At 43.4% G+C, this 20334-nt stretch overlaps 1 protein-coding gene and 1 long non-coding RNA gene across 13 annotated transcripts in view; one reads left to right on the top strand and one right to left on the bottom strand.

Annotated features, from left to right (window-relative positions):
- Positions 1–20334, bottom strand: part of SYNGAP1 (synaptic Ras GTPase activating protein 1) — a 643453-nt gene that overhangs the window by 14277 nt on the left and 608842 nt on the right. For 7 of the 12 annotated variants that reach the window (XM_082263688.1, XM_082263693.1, XM_082263690.1 and 4 more), the window contains one exon: positions 10021–10071. The exons of the other annotated variants lie outside the window; for them this stretch is intronic. In XM_082263688.1, the coding sequence (XP_082119814.1) occupies positions 10021–10071 (51 nt within the window). The remainder of the gene's footprint in view (positions 1–10020; positions 10072–20334) is intronic. 12 annotated transcript variants of the gene reach the window in all.
- On the top strand, positions 12420–13210 carry LOC309559986. The gene is made up of 3 exons (XR_014225485.1): positions 12420–12503; positions 12557–12650; positions 12721–13210. It is a non-coding gene; the product is annotated as an uncharacterized lncRNA (long non-coding RNA).

The raw sequence follows: 20334 nt of genomic DNA, 5'->3' as shown, positions 1-20334 counted from the left end.
CTAACCGGCATCAAGTACAGAGATAATACATTCTGATGCTTTCCTAATGCTCATTTAGGCCTGATTCACACCTATGCAATTTTTAGTGCGTTTTCAGTTTTGCAGATACACACTACAGTCCATTTGGGTCACGTTCACATCTGTGCATTTTTTTTTTTTTGGTTTTCGGTTCAATGGATCAAAAACGTGTATTAAAAAATGCAAAATGCATCCGGAATTTGCAAGCTGCAACTTGCATAGGTGTGAACCAGGCCTTACCACATATGTGTTTTGGGTCTGTGGCTCAAAAAGTATTAGTGCCAGACACAGCCAGAAAGCATGAATTTTTTGAAGCAATGGCTCTCATGACAGGGTCACTTTAAAGCAGTAGGCTTTTACAATTAACTTTGCGACAAAAACAAATAGCTGTGACATATTTTTTTCAGACATGATCTTGAAACATCAGGCACACAAAATCGCGTCCACCGAGCAGCACGGTACTAGTTTGCTGTCCGGTGGAGATGGCTGACACAAAACAAAGGTCCACTTTAAAAATGAATAAAGAAGGTATTAAAGGGGAAAAAAATAATAATATAGGAAAATAAAATAAGCTTCAAAATTCTTCCAGATGAGGAGAAAAGAGTGTCAGCTCATCATCCATATTATGGACTGATTCACGGAAAACAGGGCACAGAAAAACAAAGTACAGGTGGAGCTGTTTTCTGATACAAAACCAATCCTATTTCTTGTTGCATCAACCCAGAGGATGAGAGATGCAATCTGATTGGTTGTCAGTAATATATATATATATACAGTACCTGTATATATTTCAACATATGTACTACTAGAGTTGAGCACACACAGTGAATTGTTAATCAACAGCTTAATACAATCTACCAACATTTCATCAGAGTATGAGAACTGTCCTTAACAATCAATTCCAAGTCTATCCAATCAGGTAGATCCTCTCTGTACACAGCTGATAACATTTGATCAGCCAGATTTAATTAGGGCTCACTATATATGTTACAATCATACCATATAATCTTTATACAATCAACTTTAGATATAACCAACCTATTTAATATGAGGCTCTACCTAAACTATTTAAAGTGGTTGTAAACCTCTAAAATGAAAAATGAACAACGCATATCCTTCTATAGTGCGTATTTGCATCAATCCAAAGCACCAATGTGATTTCTGGCTGCTCTCTCCTGCCTCTGCTATCTGCATGAGTCACTTCTGACAGGTTCTGCAGACACCACAGAATCCCAGCGGACAGCCACACCCCTCCACCAAACAGAAGGTGACCGACAGCTTCAGATGGGCATGTTTCACTATGAGACTGTGTAGAGGGGGGTGTGTCCATTCCCTCCACTCAGGTCTCAGATTACACTCAGCCCCCTACTCTATGCTGTGTAGTGTGTGATGTCAGATCCCTGACCCCAGTCTTCTGGAACTGATAAATAGCCATTGATCTGTGTACTTTCAATGGCCGTTAACAATAGAACGGTGCAGATAAAACAGGCACAACTTATGTTGGAGGATTTGTTTAACCACTTACCGACCGCCCGCCGTGGATTTACCTCGGTCCTTTGACACTAAATATTGGGGTTATGGCAGCAGATATTTTTTAAACGGTCGACTTTCAGATATGGGTGGTCCCAGCGGCGGATTCGCTGCGGGATCACCCTTACGGTGCGGCGGAAGAGGTGTGGCCGTTTTCCCTGCTTACCAGACCCGCCGGCAGCAGGGAAAATGATCCGGTCCTGGCTCCTCGCAGACAGGAAGTCACAACAAACCCTTACTCACCAACCCCCAGGGTTGTGCTGCTTTTCCGAGTGAGGGCAAGATGGCCCCCCACTTGACTCTATGGTCTTGGAGGACCGGAGCAACGTCAAACGGCATTGCCTTGCAACCGGTTTAAAGGGCCAATTTTTTTTCCAGCAATTTATTTTTTATTCTTTTTTAGTGTAGTTGTGAGGTCTGAGGTCTTTTTGACCCAAGATCTCACAATAAAGAGGTCCTGTCATGCCATTTTCTATTACAAGGGATGTTTACATTCCTTGTAATAGGAATAAAAATGATCCAAACATTAAAAAAAAAAAAACTGCAAAAATAAAAAATAATTAAAATAGGAAAAAAAAAAATTGAAGCGCCCTGTCCCCGTTAGCTCGCATGCAGAAGCGAACGCATACGCAAGTCGCACCCACATATATAAACGGTGTTCAAACCACACATGTGGGTATCGCCGCCGCAATCATTAGAGTGAGAGCAATAATTCTAGCCCTAGACCTCCTCTGTAACTCTAAGCTGGTAACCTGTAGAAATTTTTTAATGTGTCCCCTATGGGGATTTTTAAGTACCAATGTTTGTCGCCATTCCACAAGCGTGCGCAATTTTGAAGCATGACATGTTAGGTATCTATTTACTCGGCGTAACATTATCTTTCATAATATGGAAAAATATTGGGCTAACTTTACTGGTTTCTTATTTTTTAATTTAAAAAAGTGAATTTTTTCCCCAAAAAAAGTGCGTTTGGAAGACCGCTGCACAAATACGGTATGACAAAAAATATTGCAATCTCCATTTTATTCTCTAGGGTCTCTGCTAAAATCAGCGGATAGGATGAGAACGGAAAGGCGGTCCGTTCTCATCTGATTCCCCCATAGAGAACAACGAGGACCTGACAGCTCTGTCTCCGCAGAGATATATTGAATCCAAACTGAAAAGAGACCGCTCCAGGTGAGATGCTATCAGGTGCTGGTCGGATCCGTAATCCAGAAACTATTTGATCAAGAAGAAAGTGACCGCACTCCGAAATGAAAATCAAACAGGAATGTATTTATTCCACATCAAAAATAGGCATCAAACTTCAAACTGTGAGACATAGGACAATAGGTAGACGCGTTTCACGACTAAGAATGTCGCTTACTCATTACCAAGTAATGGTAATGAGTAAGCGACATTCTTAGTCGTGAAACGGGTCTACCTATTGTCCTATGTCTCACAGTTTGAAGTTTGATGCCTATTTTTGATGTGGAATAAATACATTCCTGTTTGATTTTCATTTCGGAGTGCGGTCACTTTCTTCTTGATCAAATAGCTCTGTCTCCGCACACAGCGCAGAGACAAAGCTGCCATCCGCCTGCTCAGCGGGGGATCGGCGGATCAATCTCCCACTGAGAAAAATGGAGTCCGCTGACGGACTCCAAGTGTGAAAGGGGGCCTGAGAATTTACAACCACAAAAATTAATTTGTATCCAGTCAGGCAAGTCCTTCTACTACATAGTTGCTGGCAGATCTAAGAGAGATGGTACAGTCAGATTGCAACATGTGTTGTGCTTGAGACTGTGTTGTCAACTAAAAGGGCACTTTGCCGAGTCAGGGAAAGTAACAATGCCTCCTGACAGCCCAACTCCTTCAGCAGGGTATGCCTATCCACCTAGGCTTCCTTGCTACCTCTCTGTCTGTTAGAGCCCTCACTCTGTTGCTCTTACAGAATAGGGCTTCCATGTATACAGAAAATATGACCTCCCCATGTGTCAGTGCTCAGGCCTGAGGGGGTGATAGGCAGGCCGAACATATTAGTGGTAGTAAAAGTGACATCATTCACCTGGCTACACCACCATAGGACATCGGGATGTACTCCAGGTGAACTAGAGAGAGAGAGATGACTAGGGAGCTCAGATGGGAGAGTTTTAAATTTATGGTATTATATTAGATGCGTGAGCAAAGTTTTAGAAGATCAATTAATTTATTTATTAAGTTTTTATTCATTAGTGTATATATACATTTTTTATATATATGTATATATTTCATGTATAATGTGATTGCCAAATTATTCATTTAACAATATTTTTTAGTGTATTAATGACTTTTATTATATTTGTATTGCCGCCATGAAGCATTCTGGATCTCCAGCATGGTTAGTATTAGGCATTGGGGATAACCTATACATAATTTTTACGAATAATTATTTTCCCTTTTTTCACCAATATATATTTATTATTAGTTTATTTCTCCCTATTTAATTTCCCCCTTTTTTGTCACGTCACTCTAATATATATAAAAACATTTATATTTCCTTTCCTTTTGGTCTCCCTCTTTTTTGTCTTTTTATATTTTCTGTATTTACTTATTTTTTGATTCAGCTTTTGAGGGTTTCTCATTGGCTTACTAGCCTAACCCCACCCATCTATTTGGCTTCTTATAGCCTCCAGTTGCCCTTAGCCACAACTTGACAAAGCTACATTGTAGCGAAACATGTAGTTGTGGCAACGGGAGGCTCCAGAGAAGCGAGCGCATCACTTTCCCCGCTCCATCCGGCTTCCTGTTGGTCTCCGTGGCTGACTTTCGGCTGACTTCCGGCCCCACCTTGTGACGTCATCCTTGTGCGGCTCCCGGTGTTCACGGCGGACACAGCAGGAGCATAGCGCATCGGCTCCGGTCCTAGTAAGCGGCCGCACACTGGACCATGCGAGCCTTCACAATCGAGGGACCACCTTTTCTTCCACCTAAGAGTGCCCCCTTCCCTTCCATCGGGACTAAAGGTACTAGGTTCCCATGACTCACATCAGGGATTCCTTATGATACAGCCAGGAGATACAGAGGCTTCAAGGTCCGGTAGGAAAGCATCGTTTTAACTTACCCTGGATATACCAAATACATTTTTAAAGACTGCACATATGAGCTTCAGTTGGGGGGATTTGACTTTCATTATGCACGCCAGAGCGCCATCCTTTTTTTCGTTTCTACTTTCCCATACACCATCCTGTATTTAGGAATAGGCGATCAGCGGTGCACCATATATATTTCTATTATTTGTGTACCCTCTGGATAATGACATTATAGGAACATTGTGCTTGGATCAGTGCCTGAACTCTTTTTTTTGTTCCCAGATGGGAGAGTTTAACTAGCAGGGGAAGGAAAAAGGGCTACCAGGCGCCGGTATAGTCAACTCTGCCATCAATGGGCAGGTAGACAGTGTTTTATTAAACAAAAGGTAAAATATGGAGGCTGCCATTACTAGCCTCATACATAATATGCTATATGCCTAGCTGTTACATGATGCTTTGTCTCTCATACTATGTCATTTATCTGGAACAACTAGGCCTATTACATGATCTGACATCACTTGATGCACACTCATTCCAGGTCAGTGATGCAAAAGACCCCTTGAGCTGGAGGGTCAGAATGACAGGGAAGCAATTGATTTTTTTTAGAAAGAGGTCAGCAGTAGCAGCCTAAATATATCTCCTAATACAATGTTCTTATGTGGGTGTTCATACACCACTTGACTCCGTGTCTGAGATTCACATGCTCTGGTTGGGCAAGGATAAGACTGGGGATAATATTGGATGCTTCCAACTATCGTAATCAATAGAGCTAATTGGCTTTTTAATCAATATACTGCACCTGGGCGCCGATCCTGCCCTCTCCTATGAAAAAAAGGAAGGATGTTGTAACTTCCCATTATCAAGAGTAAGCCGAGTTCCATGGAAGATCATAGGAGATTCAGGCAGGGTCGAGCATGGACAGATGTCTCCCTGCCCCTCGTCTAAGTAAGACATCTGCTTGTCGTAATAACTGTGCATGGCTGCCCTAAGTTAGCAATGATATTGCATCATTTCATTGCACGATATCTGCTGCTTATAACATGCCTAAAATATATACGAACATATACAAATCAACCACCTATCTACAGGTATCTACAACTCCTAGAGCTTCAGAATACACACATTCATATGTTGAATTGGACTTTAAAGGTACCCAATTTAAGTGCAAGTAAATTCAATAAATACTTTATTATGCAAAATACATATTAAAATTAGAATTCTCCTAGCTCATAAAACAACCACATTGTACTTAGCAACCCTTTATTTTTTTATTATAAAAATTAAATTCTGTTTATTGATTAACAAAAAAGACAGAGGGCACAAAACAATACACCTGAGGCTCAGCAGAGCGTCCCCAAATGCACGTGAATGAACTTCAGAGGCATAGCAGGGGCAAGGAAATCAGTACAATTAACTCGTAGAAATCATAATGGTAGCTAATGAAGTCTATGTGAATTTAGACATGATGTGTATATACAGTATCTCACAAAAGTGAGTACACCCCTCACATGTTTGTAAATATTTTATTCTATCTTTTCATGTGACAACACTGAAGAAATGACACTTTGCTACAATGTAAAGTAGTGAGTGTACAGCTTGTATAACAGTGTAAATTTGCTGTCCCCTCAAAATACCTCAACACACAGCCATTAATGTCTAAACCGCTGGCAACAAAAGTGAGTACACCCCTAAGTGAAAATGTCCAAATTGGGCCCAAAATGGCCACCATTATTTTCCAGCACTGCCTTAACCCTCTTGGGCATGGAGTTCACCAGAGCTTCACAGGTTGCCACTGGAGTCCTCTTCCACTCCTCCATGACGTCATCACAGAGCTGGTGGATGTTAGAGACCTTGCGCTCCTCCACCTTCTGTTTGAGGATGCCCCACTGATGCTCAATAGGGTTTAGGTCTGGAGACATGCTTGGCCAGTCCATCACCTTTACCCTCAGCTTCTTTAGCAAGGCAGTGGTCGTCTTGGAGGTGTGTTTGGAGTCATTATCATGTTGGAATACTGCCCTGCGGCCCAATCTCTGAAGGGAGGGGATCATGCTCTGCTTCAGTATGTCACAGTACATGTAAGCATTCATGGTTCCCTCAATGAACTGTAGCTCCTCAGTGCTGGCAGAACTCATGCAGCCCCAGACCATGACACTCCTACCACCATGCTTGACTGTAGGCAAGACACACTTGTCTTTGTACTCCTCACTTGGTTGCCACCACACACACTTGACAAACACTTTCTTTGCCAAATAAGTTCATCTTGGTCTCATTAGACCACAGGACATGGTTCCATTAATCCATGTCCTTAGTCTGCTTGTCTTCAGCAAACTGTTTGTGGGATTCCTGGTGCGTCATCTTTAGAAGAAGCTTCCTTCTGGGACGACAGCCATGCAGACCAATTTGATGCTATGTGCGGTGTATGGTCTGAGCACTGACAGGCTGACCTCCCCCCCACCCCTTCAACGTCTGCAGCAATGCTGGCAGCACTCATACATCTATTTCCCACAGACAACCTCTGGATATGACGCTGAGCACATGCACTTAACTTCTTTGGTCGACCATGGCGAGGCCTGTTCTGAGTGGAACCTGTCCCGTCAAACTGCTGTTTGGTCTTGGCCACCATGCTGCAGCACAATTTCTGGGTCTTGGCAATTTTCTTATACCCTAGGCCAGTGATGGCGAACTTTGGCACCCCAGATGTTTTGGAACTACATTTCCCATGATGCTCAACTACACTGCAAAGTGCATGAGCATCATGGGAAATGTATTTCCAAAACATCTGGGGTGCCAAGGTTCGCCATCACTGGCCTAGGCCATCTTCATGTAGAGCAACAATCCTTTTTTTCAGATTTCTTTGCCATGAGGTGCCATGTTGAACTTCCAGTGACCAGTATGAGAGAGTGAGGTGTACTCACTTTTGTTGCCAGCGGTTTAGACATTAATGGCTGTGTGTTGAGTTATTATTAGGGGACAGTAAATTTACACTGTTATACAAGCTGTACACTCACTACTTTACATTGTAGCACAGTGTCATTTTTTCAGTGTTGTCACATGAAAAGATATAATAAAATATTTACAAAAATGTGAGGGGTGTACTCACTTTTGTGAGATACTGTATATCTAATGCGGTCTGTAAACAGGCCATTCCAAAACTGGAGACCATGGGATAGCTCTCAGCCACCCAGTTTTTAAGATAACCAAACAAAGCTAGAATTAGCTCTAGGCAATAGTGGAGGGACAAACTTCCTGGGACATCTTCACCTCAAGTAGGTCGCTTTGTAAAATGGGACCGTGTTATTGACTAAAGATTTCCAAAAGGTTATCATAGGAGCTGCAGGCACCTTCCAGTGCAGGACAATGGCTGTGAGGGCGTAAAACAGTAAGATGCTAATTAATGTCCGTAAAGCTCTTTTAGGAACCCGTCACCCCCCTCCCCCCAGTGCCTCCACCAAATCCAACAAACACACTGTGGTCATTAACAGGAATGAAACAGCAAGGACATCCATAATACATTTGGATACAACCTTCCAAAACCCTTGAATCACAGGACAGTCCCAAAAAATGTGACCAAAGTCGGCTGGAGTGTAGGAACAACGCCAACACACCAAAGAGTTAATAAGGACAATTTTTTTATAGGACAATGTAAGAAATTCTATGGAGAAATTTAAAATAAATGAGCCTATCTTTGGCCGAGATTTAATAAGTAAAGAGATAATCCCACATATCATCCCAGTCCTGCCCCTGCAGATCAGGGACGTCAGCAACACATTTATCCTTACATTTCACAACCAAGGAGGAGAAGTAGTAGGAAAGAGATCCTTATAGATTGCAGACAAGTGCTTCTTAAGGGATTCATCATACAACAGATTCTCAATAAGGAGCGAGTCTCTGTTTGAAGTGCACCAAACTGCAAGGTAAAGGCGTGCCACAGCTGCAGATAGCGCAAAAAATAAACATTTTGGAAAGCAAACTGTAGTTTCAACTCATCACAAGTGAGCAGACTCCTCCTACGAGTAATCTCTTCCAGGGTTTTAATGCCTTTCTTTGCCTAAATGGCTGGATCAAAAGAAGTATTAAAGTGGGGCAAGTGTGGATACAGCTAGAGTGGGGACACTGGTGAGAAGTCATTCCGATTGGCCAATGGAAATGAAGAATGTGATTCCAGGCTTTGAGAGTCGCCTTCACAGAACCAGTAAGAGTAAATTTGGCTCTGGGCCCTCAATAGAGTAAGAATTTGAGACTCCCATATAAGAGGCGTAACTAGAATCTTCAGGGTCCCAGTGCAAGAAACCATGAAGGGCGCCCCCTGGCCCTTGACTGGGGCCCTTCCCACTTATCCCAGGGCCCTTTACTCCCTTTGTGGCCCCCATTATTACGGTCCCGCAGCGGACCACCTTCCTGCTGTCTTGGGGTCCCCCCACGATGGTGGAACGCCAGAGCCCAGTCGCAAGTGCGACCTTTGCAACCCTAGTAGTTCCACCACTGCTGTCAGTAGTTTTTTATTTTTGTTGTTTTATTTCTTGACCTTTTTTTTGTTTTTTGTTTTACAATTAATTTTTTTATTATTTTTTACATATTTTTTAGGACCCCCATTGGTGAAATATCAAGGGTCTAAACAGACCCCTTATGTCTAACTTTTGAGACAGAGAAAAGGACTGAGGACAGATTAATCAGTCCCTTTTTCTGCCGCCTCCGTTGCATAGAAGGAAAGAACAGGAATAGCTCGGTACAGAGCGTACCATTCATTCATAACACAGTTTACTATGCCCCAGCTATGAATGAAAAAAATAAATATTGCTACCGATCACTAACTCTATTCATTAAGACAAGGAAGGGGCTGGCAAATGACAAATTTACCGGCTCCCTCCCCGCTCTCCATCCTGACAGATCCCCCGCAGAAGCCAGCGGGAGGGAGAAACTGGAGCATAGGACAGGGTGGCAATGGCAACCCTTGAGACCCCTGTACGTATGACCCCAGGATAGCGGCCTTCAAAACTGTAGCCGAAAATTCCATCATCACTTAACAACCATCTGGAAAAAACCATCTGCCCCGCTAGGTAATACTTTTTTAAGTTCGGGAGCGCTAAACCCCCCTTTTTCCACTGTTCCTGCAATGTCCTCAGGCCCTATATTAGGTGAAGAAGGTCCCCAAATGAATAAACTGAAAAGGCCCTGGTTCTTCCTTAAAAAAAAAAAGGTTTGCAGAACTAAGACTGGCACATTACGGAGGCAATACAAGAAAGTACTTAGCATCCCTTTATAGACACAAGGTCATCGTGACGTTCCTGTAAAAAACAACATGTTTTTCAAACCATAAATGGACAACCATTTTGCTAAACTTGATGGGTAGTGAATATACACATTTCTTTGAAGCAACAGTTAACTTCTTCAGAAATATAAAAAAAAAAAAAAAGTAGTGTACCTTGTCTCACACCAGAGAGTCCTGGGCCTTCACAGATCGGTAGAAGGTGGGCTGCTGAGGATCACAGGGAAAGGCGCACCCACGTTAAATTTATCCCTCACAAAAAAGGAGAGAAACAGCAATCAAGACTCTCAGCAAGGGTTTCTCTTGATGTAGAAATTTAGACAGTGTGATAAGAGATGAAAGACAATGAACCCTAAAGCAGCCCATAGATGACTCGATTGCTCGATTCCCCCATCAACATAATCAACATTGATGGGGGAATGCCTCCTGCAGCACTACAGAGTTCTGCTGGCAGGGGAGCACGGGGAGCCTTCCTGGCTGGCAGAACACAATGATTACAGCTAGCAGCTATTAAAGTCAAGAGATGGTAACCAACCAGCCACCTTTGCTCTCTTTGGTGAATCTGACTGGCCAGTTACCATCTCATGACTTGTATGAAGACTTATGGCTTTGTATGGATTTTTATTGAAAGAGGTTCCTTAAACCTCCTTATAGTCACAATTGACTGTTGCTCCAACAAAACACATGAAAGTGCGGCTAATCAAATATTCACCATTATTGTCCATTTATGGTTGCAATATCATGCAGTTATATACAATAACATCATGATGACCTTGCATCTATAAAGTGTTGTCATGAGGAACATCACCCTCCCTCTTGCTTTATATTCACCCCTCTTACCTGTTATGCAGGGTTGTCTTCAATTAACATACTCACTTGCCCAGTGAATCCAGCATTGTCCTGATCCAATCTGCTGCTCCGCTGCCACATACCAGGTCCTACATCGCCATCTTTTTCTCTGATGTCATCAGAAGCCGGCTGTCTTTTCTGGGTTCTTGCAGCCGGCCCCTGAGGACTCACTGACAGGTTTGCTGTATGTCCCTGCTCTTGCAGTCTCCTAGGATATGTAAATGGGATATGCCTGAAAACTGCGGGTGCAGGGACATGTCATTCTAGCCTAGGTAAAAATGGCAGCAGGTGGCAGAGCCAGAGTAGAAAAAAAAGGGCCTTTTTACATTACAGGGGAGGGTTGCAGGGAGGAATATTTTTTGGGCTGAAGATTTGCTTTAAGTACAATGTGCTGATGCATGAGCTAGGAGACATAATAATGTCTGTGTGTTTATGTAAAGAAACGTCCAGCTTAACAATAACTGTTTCTTCTTTTAATATGTATTTTGTATAATAAAATATGTTGTTTAATTGAATTTATGTGTATGCAATATCTTTGGTGCCTTTAAAGTCCTGTTAAGTATACTGTATGTGTGTGAGCATGTTGATGTCTATATTATAGACACAAAGGGTAGAGTTCAGGAAGTCATAGCAAGCGACCAATCTCTTACAGGGTTGGCTTTACTAATCCAAGACCTGATAGTTTATGATGTGTTTCAGCACTTTGCAAGTCACAGCTGCTCTTTGCACTGTTTTATAGGATTAATCTGAAAATGCATGCCACACATGCATTGATCTGAACAAATCAATAACTTATCTATCCAATATAATTTTAAATCACGTCTGACCAATTTGTTTGAATCAAACCAAATATGACAGCAGTGTACAGAGCAACCTACTGATTCAGAAACAATCACTTTCATTTTTATTTATTTTTTGGTAAAAATTTTGACATGGGGAACGATTGGATTTATGCTGGAGCAGGGATTCCCAGGGGTTTGGCCTTGATCTATCCAACAGTCGCAGGCAGCTGATGGGTAGATTGCATTCCCTCTTCTGACACCAGCAGAGCTAGGCACGGAAGGGGCTGTGATAGTACTAGCTGTGGTACATTATTCCCACCGGCCCCCCTGCTCTCCTGTCCATGGCAGGTGCTTGTATGTGACATCCCATGGGATAGACAGGAGGGAAGAAGGGACCGGAAGGGAACAGCGTGTCACAAGAGGACTCATCACAGCCTCTTCCCTGCGTTGCTCTCAATATGAAGGAAACCACTGCTATTATAATGTGCCCTGCTGTGTGCCCATGTAATGTGCCCTGCTCTCGTGTATTGTGCCCTGCTCCCATGTAATGTGCCCTGCTGCCATGTAATATGCCCTTAGTTACACAGTTACATCGTTTGTGAGGTTGAAAAAAGAAATCAGTCCATCCCGTTCAACCTATGATGTGTGTGTGTGTTTGCTGTTAACCGTACATTGTATACCCCTGTATGTTGTGGTCTTTAAGGTGCCCATCTAATCGTTTTTTGAAACTATCGATGCTCCCTGCTGATACGACTGCTATAGTTACATAGTTTGTGAGGTTGAAAAAAGACATAAGTTCCTGTCTTCACGTAATATGCCCTGTTGCCCCCTCCCCCATGTAATGTGCCCTGCTTCCACCAGGTAATGTGCCTGCTCCCCTCCCATGGAATGTACCCTGCTTCCCCTATGTAATGTGTCCTGCTGCCCCCCCCCCCCATGTAATGTACCCTGCTTCCTCCAGGTAATGTGCCTGCTGCCCTCCCATGGAATGTACCCTGCTTCCCCTATGTAATGTGCCCTGCTGCCCCCCCCCCCCATGTAATGTACCCTGCTTCCTCCAGGTAATGTGTCTGCTGCCCTCCCATGGAATGTGCCCTGCTTCCCCCATGTAATGTGCCCTGCTGACCCCCATGTAGTGTGCCCTCTTGACCTCCTGTACCCAGACCTGCTGACCACCTGTACACTGTTTATCTCAAGTTGGAGCCAGAATTGAGCATCTGTGCAGAATTAAGAATGCACAAGTTTCACATTAAATAGGTATTTTTAATAACTGATTCTAATGTTCAATGCGGTTTTTAAAAATGATTGCTGTTATATCAACAGCTCTCTGATCGCACCAATGTTCCATGAGCTGTAGATGTTAATATTATTTCAGGAGTTCCCCTAGATCTGAACTTTTTTTAAGGGCTCCTCCAAGGTAAAAAGGTTGAGGAACCCTAGGGTAGAGAATATACCATTTGCGTTGCCCCGAAGACATTCGTTTAACTCAAAGATCAGATTCAATAACTGTTTGGTAAAGTTTGGATATGCACATGGCCAGCATGAAACAAGAACGGGATGTGCTGTCCACAGTCACCAATCTAATTCATAGCTACTGATTTTGAAAATTCCAGATTGCAACTCTGATTTTCCAGTATAGTTCTAAATCTGCGCCAACGCAGTCAAAAATATTTCTGAGAAGGAGGTCCTTTCACATCTCAAAGACAAAAGTGTCTGAGAAACTTTCTGTCCTCCCCAGCAACAAATCAGCTTTCTCCTTTCAGATTTTATCTTGCCCTTTGAAAAGGAAAATCTGGTTGGTTGCTATGACAACACAGACAGTTCTTCTTGGGGCAGTTTACATTCAAAATGCCAAAATTAATTCTCACCACATGAGAAGCCCCCAAAAGTTGAAAAACAATTTTAGAATTGTAGGCACAGTAACAATTAAAAATGATAGTAATGCTGAACCAAACTCTACCCAAAACATATTTTTCTGTTGGGGTGGAGCAAAGCAATGATCTCTGCCAGGTCTTTAAATCTTTCTATGTTCTAGGGACATTTCCCTCATCTCCTTAGAGAAATCCATCACACCAACCTTGTTCTCCATAAAATTCTTATGAAGCATCCACTAGAGCAGCCATTCTCAACCAGGGTTCCGTAGAGCCCTAGGGTTCCTCCAAAGGTTGCTAGGGGTTCCTTGAGCTGTAGGTCATTGACCTCCCATCCGATGGCACCCACTTAGCAAAGCCAGTAGCATTACATTTTTCGGCCATCTGTAAGGAGGACATTCTGACTACTGTAAGAGGGGCGTTCTTCCCAATTCCCAATTCTTCCAATGTAAGGGGTATTCATCCCACAGACCTCCAATGATTTGGTTTTATAAGGGCCACTTTGAGATCTGAAAATTATTTCAAGGGTTCCTCTGGGGTATTAAGGTTGAGAAAGGCTGCACTAGAGGAAGCATGACAAACAACTGCAATCTCATGTGCCCTTCAGTGATTCGTCAGAGGAATACAATATGTTGCCAACATTTGTGGACACCTGACCATCACACCTACACTATATGGCCAAAAGTAAGTGGACACTCTTCCAATTTATTGAGTTTAGAGGTTTACAGTGAGGGGTACTGTTAACCCTACAGCATACAAACACATTTTAGGCAAATGTGCAAACAGTTTAGGGAAGACTCTTTCTGCTCTAGCATGGCTGTGCCCCTGGGTACAATGCCAGTTCCATAAATGCATGATTTGATGACTTTTGTGTGGAGGAACTTGAATGGCCTACACAAAGCTCTGACTTCAACCCTACAGAACACCTTTATGATGAATTAGAATGCCGAATGTGAGCCAGGTCTTCTCATCCAATTTACCTGACCACACAAATGATCTTCTGGATGAACTGGCCCACATTCCAACAGACACACTCCTAAATCTTGTAGGAAACCTTTTCAGAAGACTTGAGGCTGTTATAGCCACAAAGGGGCCAACTCCATATTAATTCCCATGATTTTGGAATGGGATGTCCACCAAACTCTAAAGTTTGATGGTCAGGTGTCCACAGGCATTTGGCCATATAGTGTATATTGAGAACTCACTTTAGGGCATGACACCAAAAGCTAAACTTACTATCCATGCTTACTTTAATAGCCATACAGTGGATGGAAAGAGGGAGAGCTTCGTGTCAAGATCCCAAACACCTGGCAAGTAAGTGAATTCTAGTTATTCCACCCAAAATGGAAAAATCTGTTTGGGGTGAAGTTCCTCTTTTCAGGAACTAAAGAATTCCAGCATCAATAAATGTCACAAATTAACTGAGAAACAGTATAACTATCTAACTATCTAATCCATGATAATGGCATGATAAAGACACAAGACAGATGATATAATGGTACTTTCTATACTTACCATGTCTTCATGTGCACCTATCATAAATATACAGTGGATTCAAAGTTTTTTGGTCTGCACCAAAAATAATATCTAAGATCTAGTGATATCCATCTCAATTCAATGCAGACCCTTGCAGCTGCCTCTTCCTCCCTTCCCTATGCCCCCCTACTGTAGGCTTGGTCCACGGATTGGGAAAATGAAGCCCTGTATCATGATTTGTTGAGAATAGGAGCTTACATGGGCTAAGGACTATGTCACTGCCCCCATGTGATAGTGCTGGGTGCCTAAGTAGACAGGGACAATGGAAAACAAGTCCCTGGCTTCCAATACCTTGAAGAATTTAGTATTTATTTTCACTTACAGCAGCCAAAGAAAACAGCTTTGAACCTTTGCAAAATTGCAACCTCCTTCTAATATCATAAATTAGCCACTTAAGCCCCGGAAGATTTTACCCCCTTCCTGACCAGGGCCTATTTTGCGATTTGGCACTGCCTGACTTTAACGGACAATTGCGCCGTCTTGCGACGCTGTACCTAAACGAATTTGACGTCCTTTTCTTCCCACAAACAGAGCTTTCTTTTGGTGGTATTTGATCACCTGTGCGATTTTTTGATCATGCGCTATAAACAAAAAAAGAGCGTCAATTTTGCAAAAATAACAATATTTTTCACATTTTTTTATATGAAATTCCCCAAAAAAAAATTTAAAAATCAAAATTTTTTAACATCTTGGGCCAATTTTTTTTATGCTACATATGTTTGGTAAAAAAAAATCGCAAAAAGGGTATTTTGATTGGTTTGCGCAAAAGTTATTGCGTTTACTAACTAAGGGAAAGATTTTTGTCATTTTTGTTGTTTTATTTTTTAACGAGTAATAGCGGCGATCTGCGATTTTTTTTTTTTTTTTGCGGGACTGCGACATTGCGGCGGACAGAACGGACCCTTGACTGACATTTTTGACAGTTTTGGGGTTACCAGTGACATTACTACAGTAATCAGTGCTATACATATGCACTGTTACTGTAAAAATGACAGTGGCAGTGAAGGGGTTAACTTTTTTTTGAGAGGGAGGGGTTAAGTGTGTCCCTAGGGGCGTGATTCTAACTGTGATTGGATGTGGCTACTGGTGTAAGAACAGAGATCAACGGTCCTACATAGCAGAACCGTGTGATCTCCATTCTTACACAGGGGAGAATGACAGGCGGCTTTGTTTACATTAGCCGCCTGCCTTTCTCCCGGTGTAACGGACTATCGCAAGTGCCCGGCGGACATCGGGTCCACCAGGCACACGCGCGGGGGGGTCCGTGACTGAGCGGGAGCGTGCCTCCGGCGGCGCGCGCTCGCTCCCCAGAGCCTCACAGGCTAGCGACATAGCCCTACGTTGCTTTGCCTGTGAGGGGCTGACCGCCGCAGTAAATAGTCGTGCGGTGGTCGGCAAGTGGTTAAGGGGTCTATCTATAAAACATTCAATAAACGAATGTCACAAGTATTTACCCAGGCTTCATGAATTTCCCCCAAATTTTCTCTACTACTATGACTTTCTTTGATCATCAGCCCCACGTAATGGCCACATTTTCCTGAAAAAGCTCAATCAAAAAATATACCACATTTTGGCCACTAGAGTAATAGACCCCCTACTATCCAGTACTTCTTCAGAAATTTGAGGAACTGGAATCTTAATACTCTGTATATCTAGGTTACAGTTGCTGCCATATAGTTTATAATGGCCCAATTTCCAAATCTTTAACACAAGAACAAAGATGGCCAAAAACACGGAGCTGAACAGGAGAAGTCACTCAATCGCCCTTTCCATGCTAAACAGCACGAAAGGACAAATCTGCAGTACTGTCTATTGTATTCTGACAGCCAGCACCTGCGCTTGTCAGAATACCCCGAAAAGTGCTTGCATCTGGTTAGATGGAGGCGCTCTTCAGCCAAAAATTTTGCACCCAGCACTGAATTGAAAAATTTACTTTTGTTGAACCAACTAGTGTTGGCAGGACAACCCACAGAGCAAATTTCGGGCAATTTAGCAGATATCAGCTGGATTTCTATCCATGTATGGCCAGCTTAAGGATCCATATTTTTGCTATGTGGCTGTCATTTTCAAATTTTATTGGACCTAGCTCAAAATAACTGGCATTTTAACTGGCAAGACTTGCACATCAGCACTGTCCCACCCACATGCTTTTAGGGCCGGTTCATACCAAAATTTCTGTGTTATGGGTGTGTTTCTGCATGCGTCATTTTTTATAAGTTCTGGTGTGTTTTCTATGCGTTCCAGTGCATTCATTCCCTCTTTTTTTTACTTCCTCTCAACTGAAGGGTCGTCGGTTCGAATCCCACCCATGACATTACCTGCCTGGAGTTTGCATGTTCTCCCTGTGCTTGCGTGGGTTTCCTACGGGTACATTGGTTTCCTCCCACACTCAAAAGTCATGCTGGTAGGTTAATTGGCTCCTGTCTAAATTGGCCCTAGAATGATTATGTACAAATGTGAGTTAAGGACCTAAGATTGTAAGTTCCTTGAGGGCAGGGACTAATGTGAATGTACAATATATACTAGGGATGCACTGGTTTTTAACATTGAGAAGGAGTACCGATACTTTTTATGTAGGTACTCACCGATACCAATTACCGATACCCATCGCCTAGAAAGAGTAGGTAGAGGGGTGGTTTGGGAGGGGGGGTGGTTAAGGAGTTGGGTGATGGCAGGGTGGGGAGGGGAGCAGGGGGGGTAAGTTTGGACAGGGTGGGGGGGGGGGAGTAGGGGGGTAAGTGAGGGCAGGGTGGGGGGGAGTAGGGGGGTGAGGGCAAGGTGGGGGAGTGGGGGGGGGGGGGTAAGTGAGGGCAAGGTGGAGGGAGTAGGGGAGTAAGTGAGGGCAGGGTAGTTTGGATGAGGCTTCTCATGCAGGTGGATCCTCTGGAGCTGGGAGCCTGGGACTAGCTGAGCACTAATGATATATCTGGTCCTGTCCCTTCCTCCTGGGTAACTGGGGCTAGAGGGAACTCAGTAGGGGGCTGGAGGTAAAATGGGCGGGGACTCCAAACTTCTGTGCACCAATGAGCTAATCCCCCACTGTGCAGCTATTTAAAATAAAAATAATAATTCTCCGGGTCCCCTATGTTCAGTGGGTGCTGGGGGACAGAATACAGACTATTTAAGCACTTTCGGGTATAGGCAGATTAATCCGCAGCAGCGCTCCCCTCCGGCCCTAGTGTACTGATATAGAAAAGGTTGGCCTTCACTGTAATTGAGTAGGACGCTGCTGCGGATTTACCTGCCTAAACCCAAAAGTGCTTAAATAGTCCACTTTCTGTCCCTCGGCACCCACTGAACATAGGGGACGCAGAGACGTTTTTTTTTTTTTTAAATAGCTTCACAGCGGGGGAATTCTAGAGTACCTCCGGCCCCCCCACTCAGTTTGCAGAGCAGGACAAGGTCAGGAGGGCTGGAGGCTGGTGTGGTATGAGCTGTGGGGAGGGGGGGGGGCAGAATTGATAGCTGGCGGGAGGGGGAGGAGGAGGCAGGGAGGGCAATCCCGGGGACAAACAGCTGAAATGTCATTGGTTGTTAAGGTCGTGGAGGCCTGCTCCTTAACAAACAATAATTGCCGGCATCTTTTTCTTTACATTTCAGTTGTTAGCGAGGAAAATCCTGCTGACAGCTGATAGAACCAAGCCAGAAGGTATCGGTTTCGGGAATCAGAGCATTTGCACCAGTACCGATACTCATGCAAATGCTTAGTATCTGCACCGATACAGATGTCGGTGCAACCCTAATATATACAGTATGTGTAAAGTGCGGCGTGAATTGATGGTGCTATATAAGAACCTGTAATAAATAAATAATTGAAGATATGTTGTTTCTGGTGCATTTTGCTATGTTTCAGATGCGTTCCATAGAGAAAAAATGCAACACATTCTACTTTTGTTGACTGCACTGAGATGCAATGAACTGATGTGAACTAGGCCCATTGGAATTCTTTTTAAACACTGTCCATGCCTTTTTAATGCAGAATAAAAATACAATGGACTGTATCTGCTGTGAACTAGCCATAAGTCTGGCTAGCTGGTGTAAATAAGCTCTTAAAAAATCATTAAAAGTTAAATGGTGTGATGGGCTGTAATCAGTGAATGGCCCTGTTCCCTTGGAGTGCAAACCAGCAGATGCGAGTTGTAGCTAGTTTTAAGGCACTGCTGGTGTAAATGGGCGCTTCATTTCTGGCCCGAAGACACACTGTGCTGTGGACAATTTGGGCAGAGATGTATATGGAATGACTAAGATCCCTATTGGGGTTTTATTTTGCTGTCCCATTTGGTAAATGTCCTTCGGCACAAGACTCTTGTGTAAATACAGAACAAAAGAGAAGAACTTTAAGGGTCCTTGTTGTGCATCTGTGACATTCCATTTTTATCTTTGTTCACTTGTAGAGCATTGTGGTGCAGTGTAGTGTGTTCCAATGCGCTGCACTGAAAACTTGACTTTTTGACTTACCTTAAAATCAATTTCTCTGATGTTCATTGACGGACACTGCTCCTTATCTTTTTGACCATTGGGTTATACTGCCCCCTACAGGAGTAGGACACTAGGCAGGAAAAAGCTTGACTACGCCTATGGGGCAGTCCCAGAGGGTATACTCCCACTCTCAGCTAAAGGCACTCTGTTTTGTTACAAGCAGTGTCAGCAGAAAGCCAACTCCACAGAGGGGTGGGTGCTGTGTCCGTCAATGAACATCAGAGAAATGGATTTTACGGTAAGTCAAAAATCCAATTTTCTCTTTCATTAATTGACGGACACAGCTTCTTATTTTCTTGACCATTGGGACGTCCCAAAGCAGTGTCAAACATAAATGGTGGGAACAGCAAGAAAAAAATTCCCAAGGCTAAACCTTAGCCAACCAGGTAACATGGAGCTCAACCATAAACAACTGGAGTTCACCTGAAAAAAACAATACACCCTCAGAGGACCAGCAGCCTGCAAAACCTTGCGGCCAAAAGAAGTATCCGCAGATGCCAACACATCCACCTTGTAAAGCTTTGTGAAAGTGCGTCTTAACAGAGAAAGGAGGAACCTGACCCTTAATTGAAAAAGGCCTGAATCATCCTCTGTCTGATCCATCTGGAAAGGTCGCAGCAGAAGCAAACAACCCTTTTCGAGGTCCATCCGTGAGTACAAATAGTGAGCCTGACTTCCGAAAAGACTCTGTAGCTGCCAGGTACACCCTGATTGCCCGAACCACATCCAGGGAATGCAGGGCAATGACCTTAGGATGTTTAGGCCTGGGACATAAGGAAGGCAATGTCTTCATTCAAATGGAAATCAGAGACGACCTTTGGAAGGAACGACGGACAGGGACGGAGAACCACCTTTTCTCTGTGAACAACCAGGTAAGGTGAACGACAAGACAACATCGCCAGTTCCGAAACCCTGCATGCAGAAGTAATAGCCACTAAAAAGGCCATCTTCTG

This window comes from Pelophylax lessonae (assembly GCF_965119305.1).
Source record: "Pelophylax lessonae genome assembly, chromosome: 7".
Taxonomy (NCBI): domain Eukaryota; kingdom Metazoa; phylum Chordata; class Amphibia; order Anura; family Ranidae; genus Pelophylax; species Pelophylax lessonae.
The sequence above is the reverse complement of the archived record's forward strand: the minus strand, read 5'-3'. Positions and strand labels throughout refer to the sequence as shown.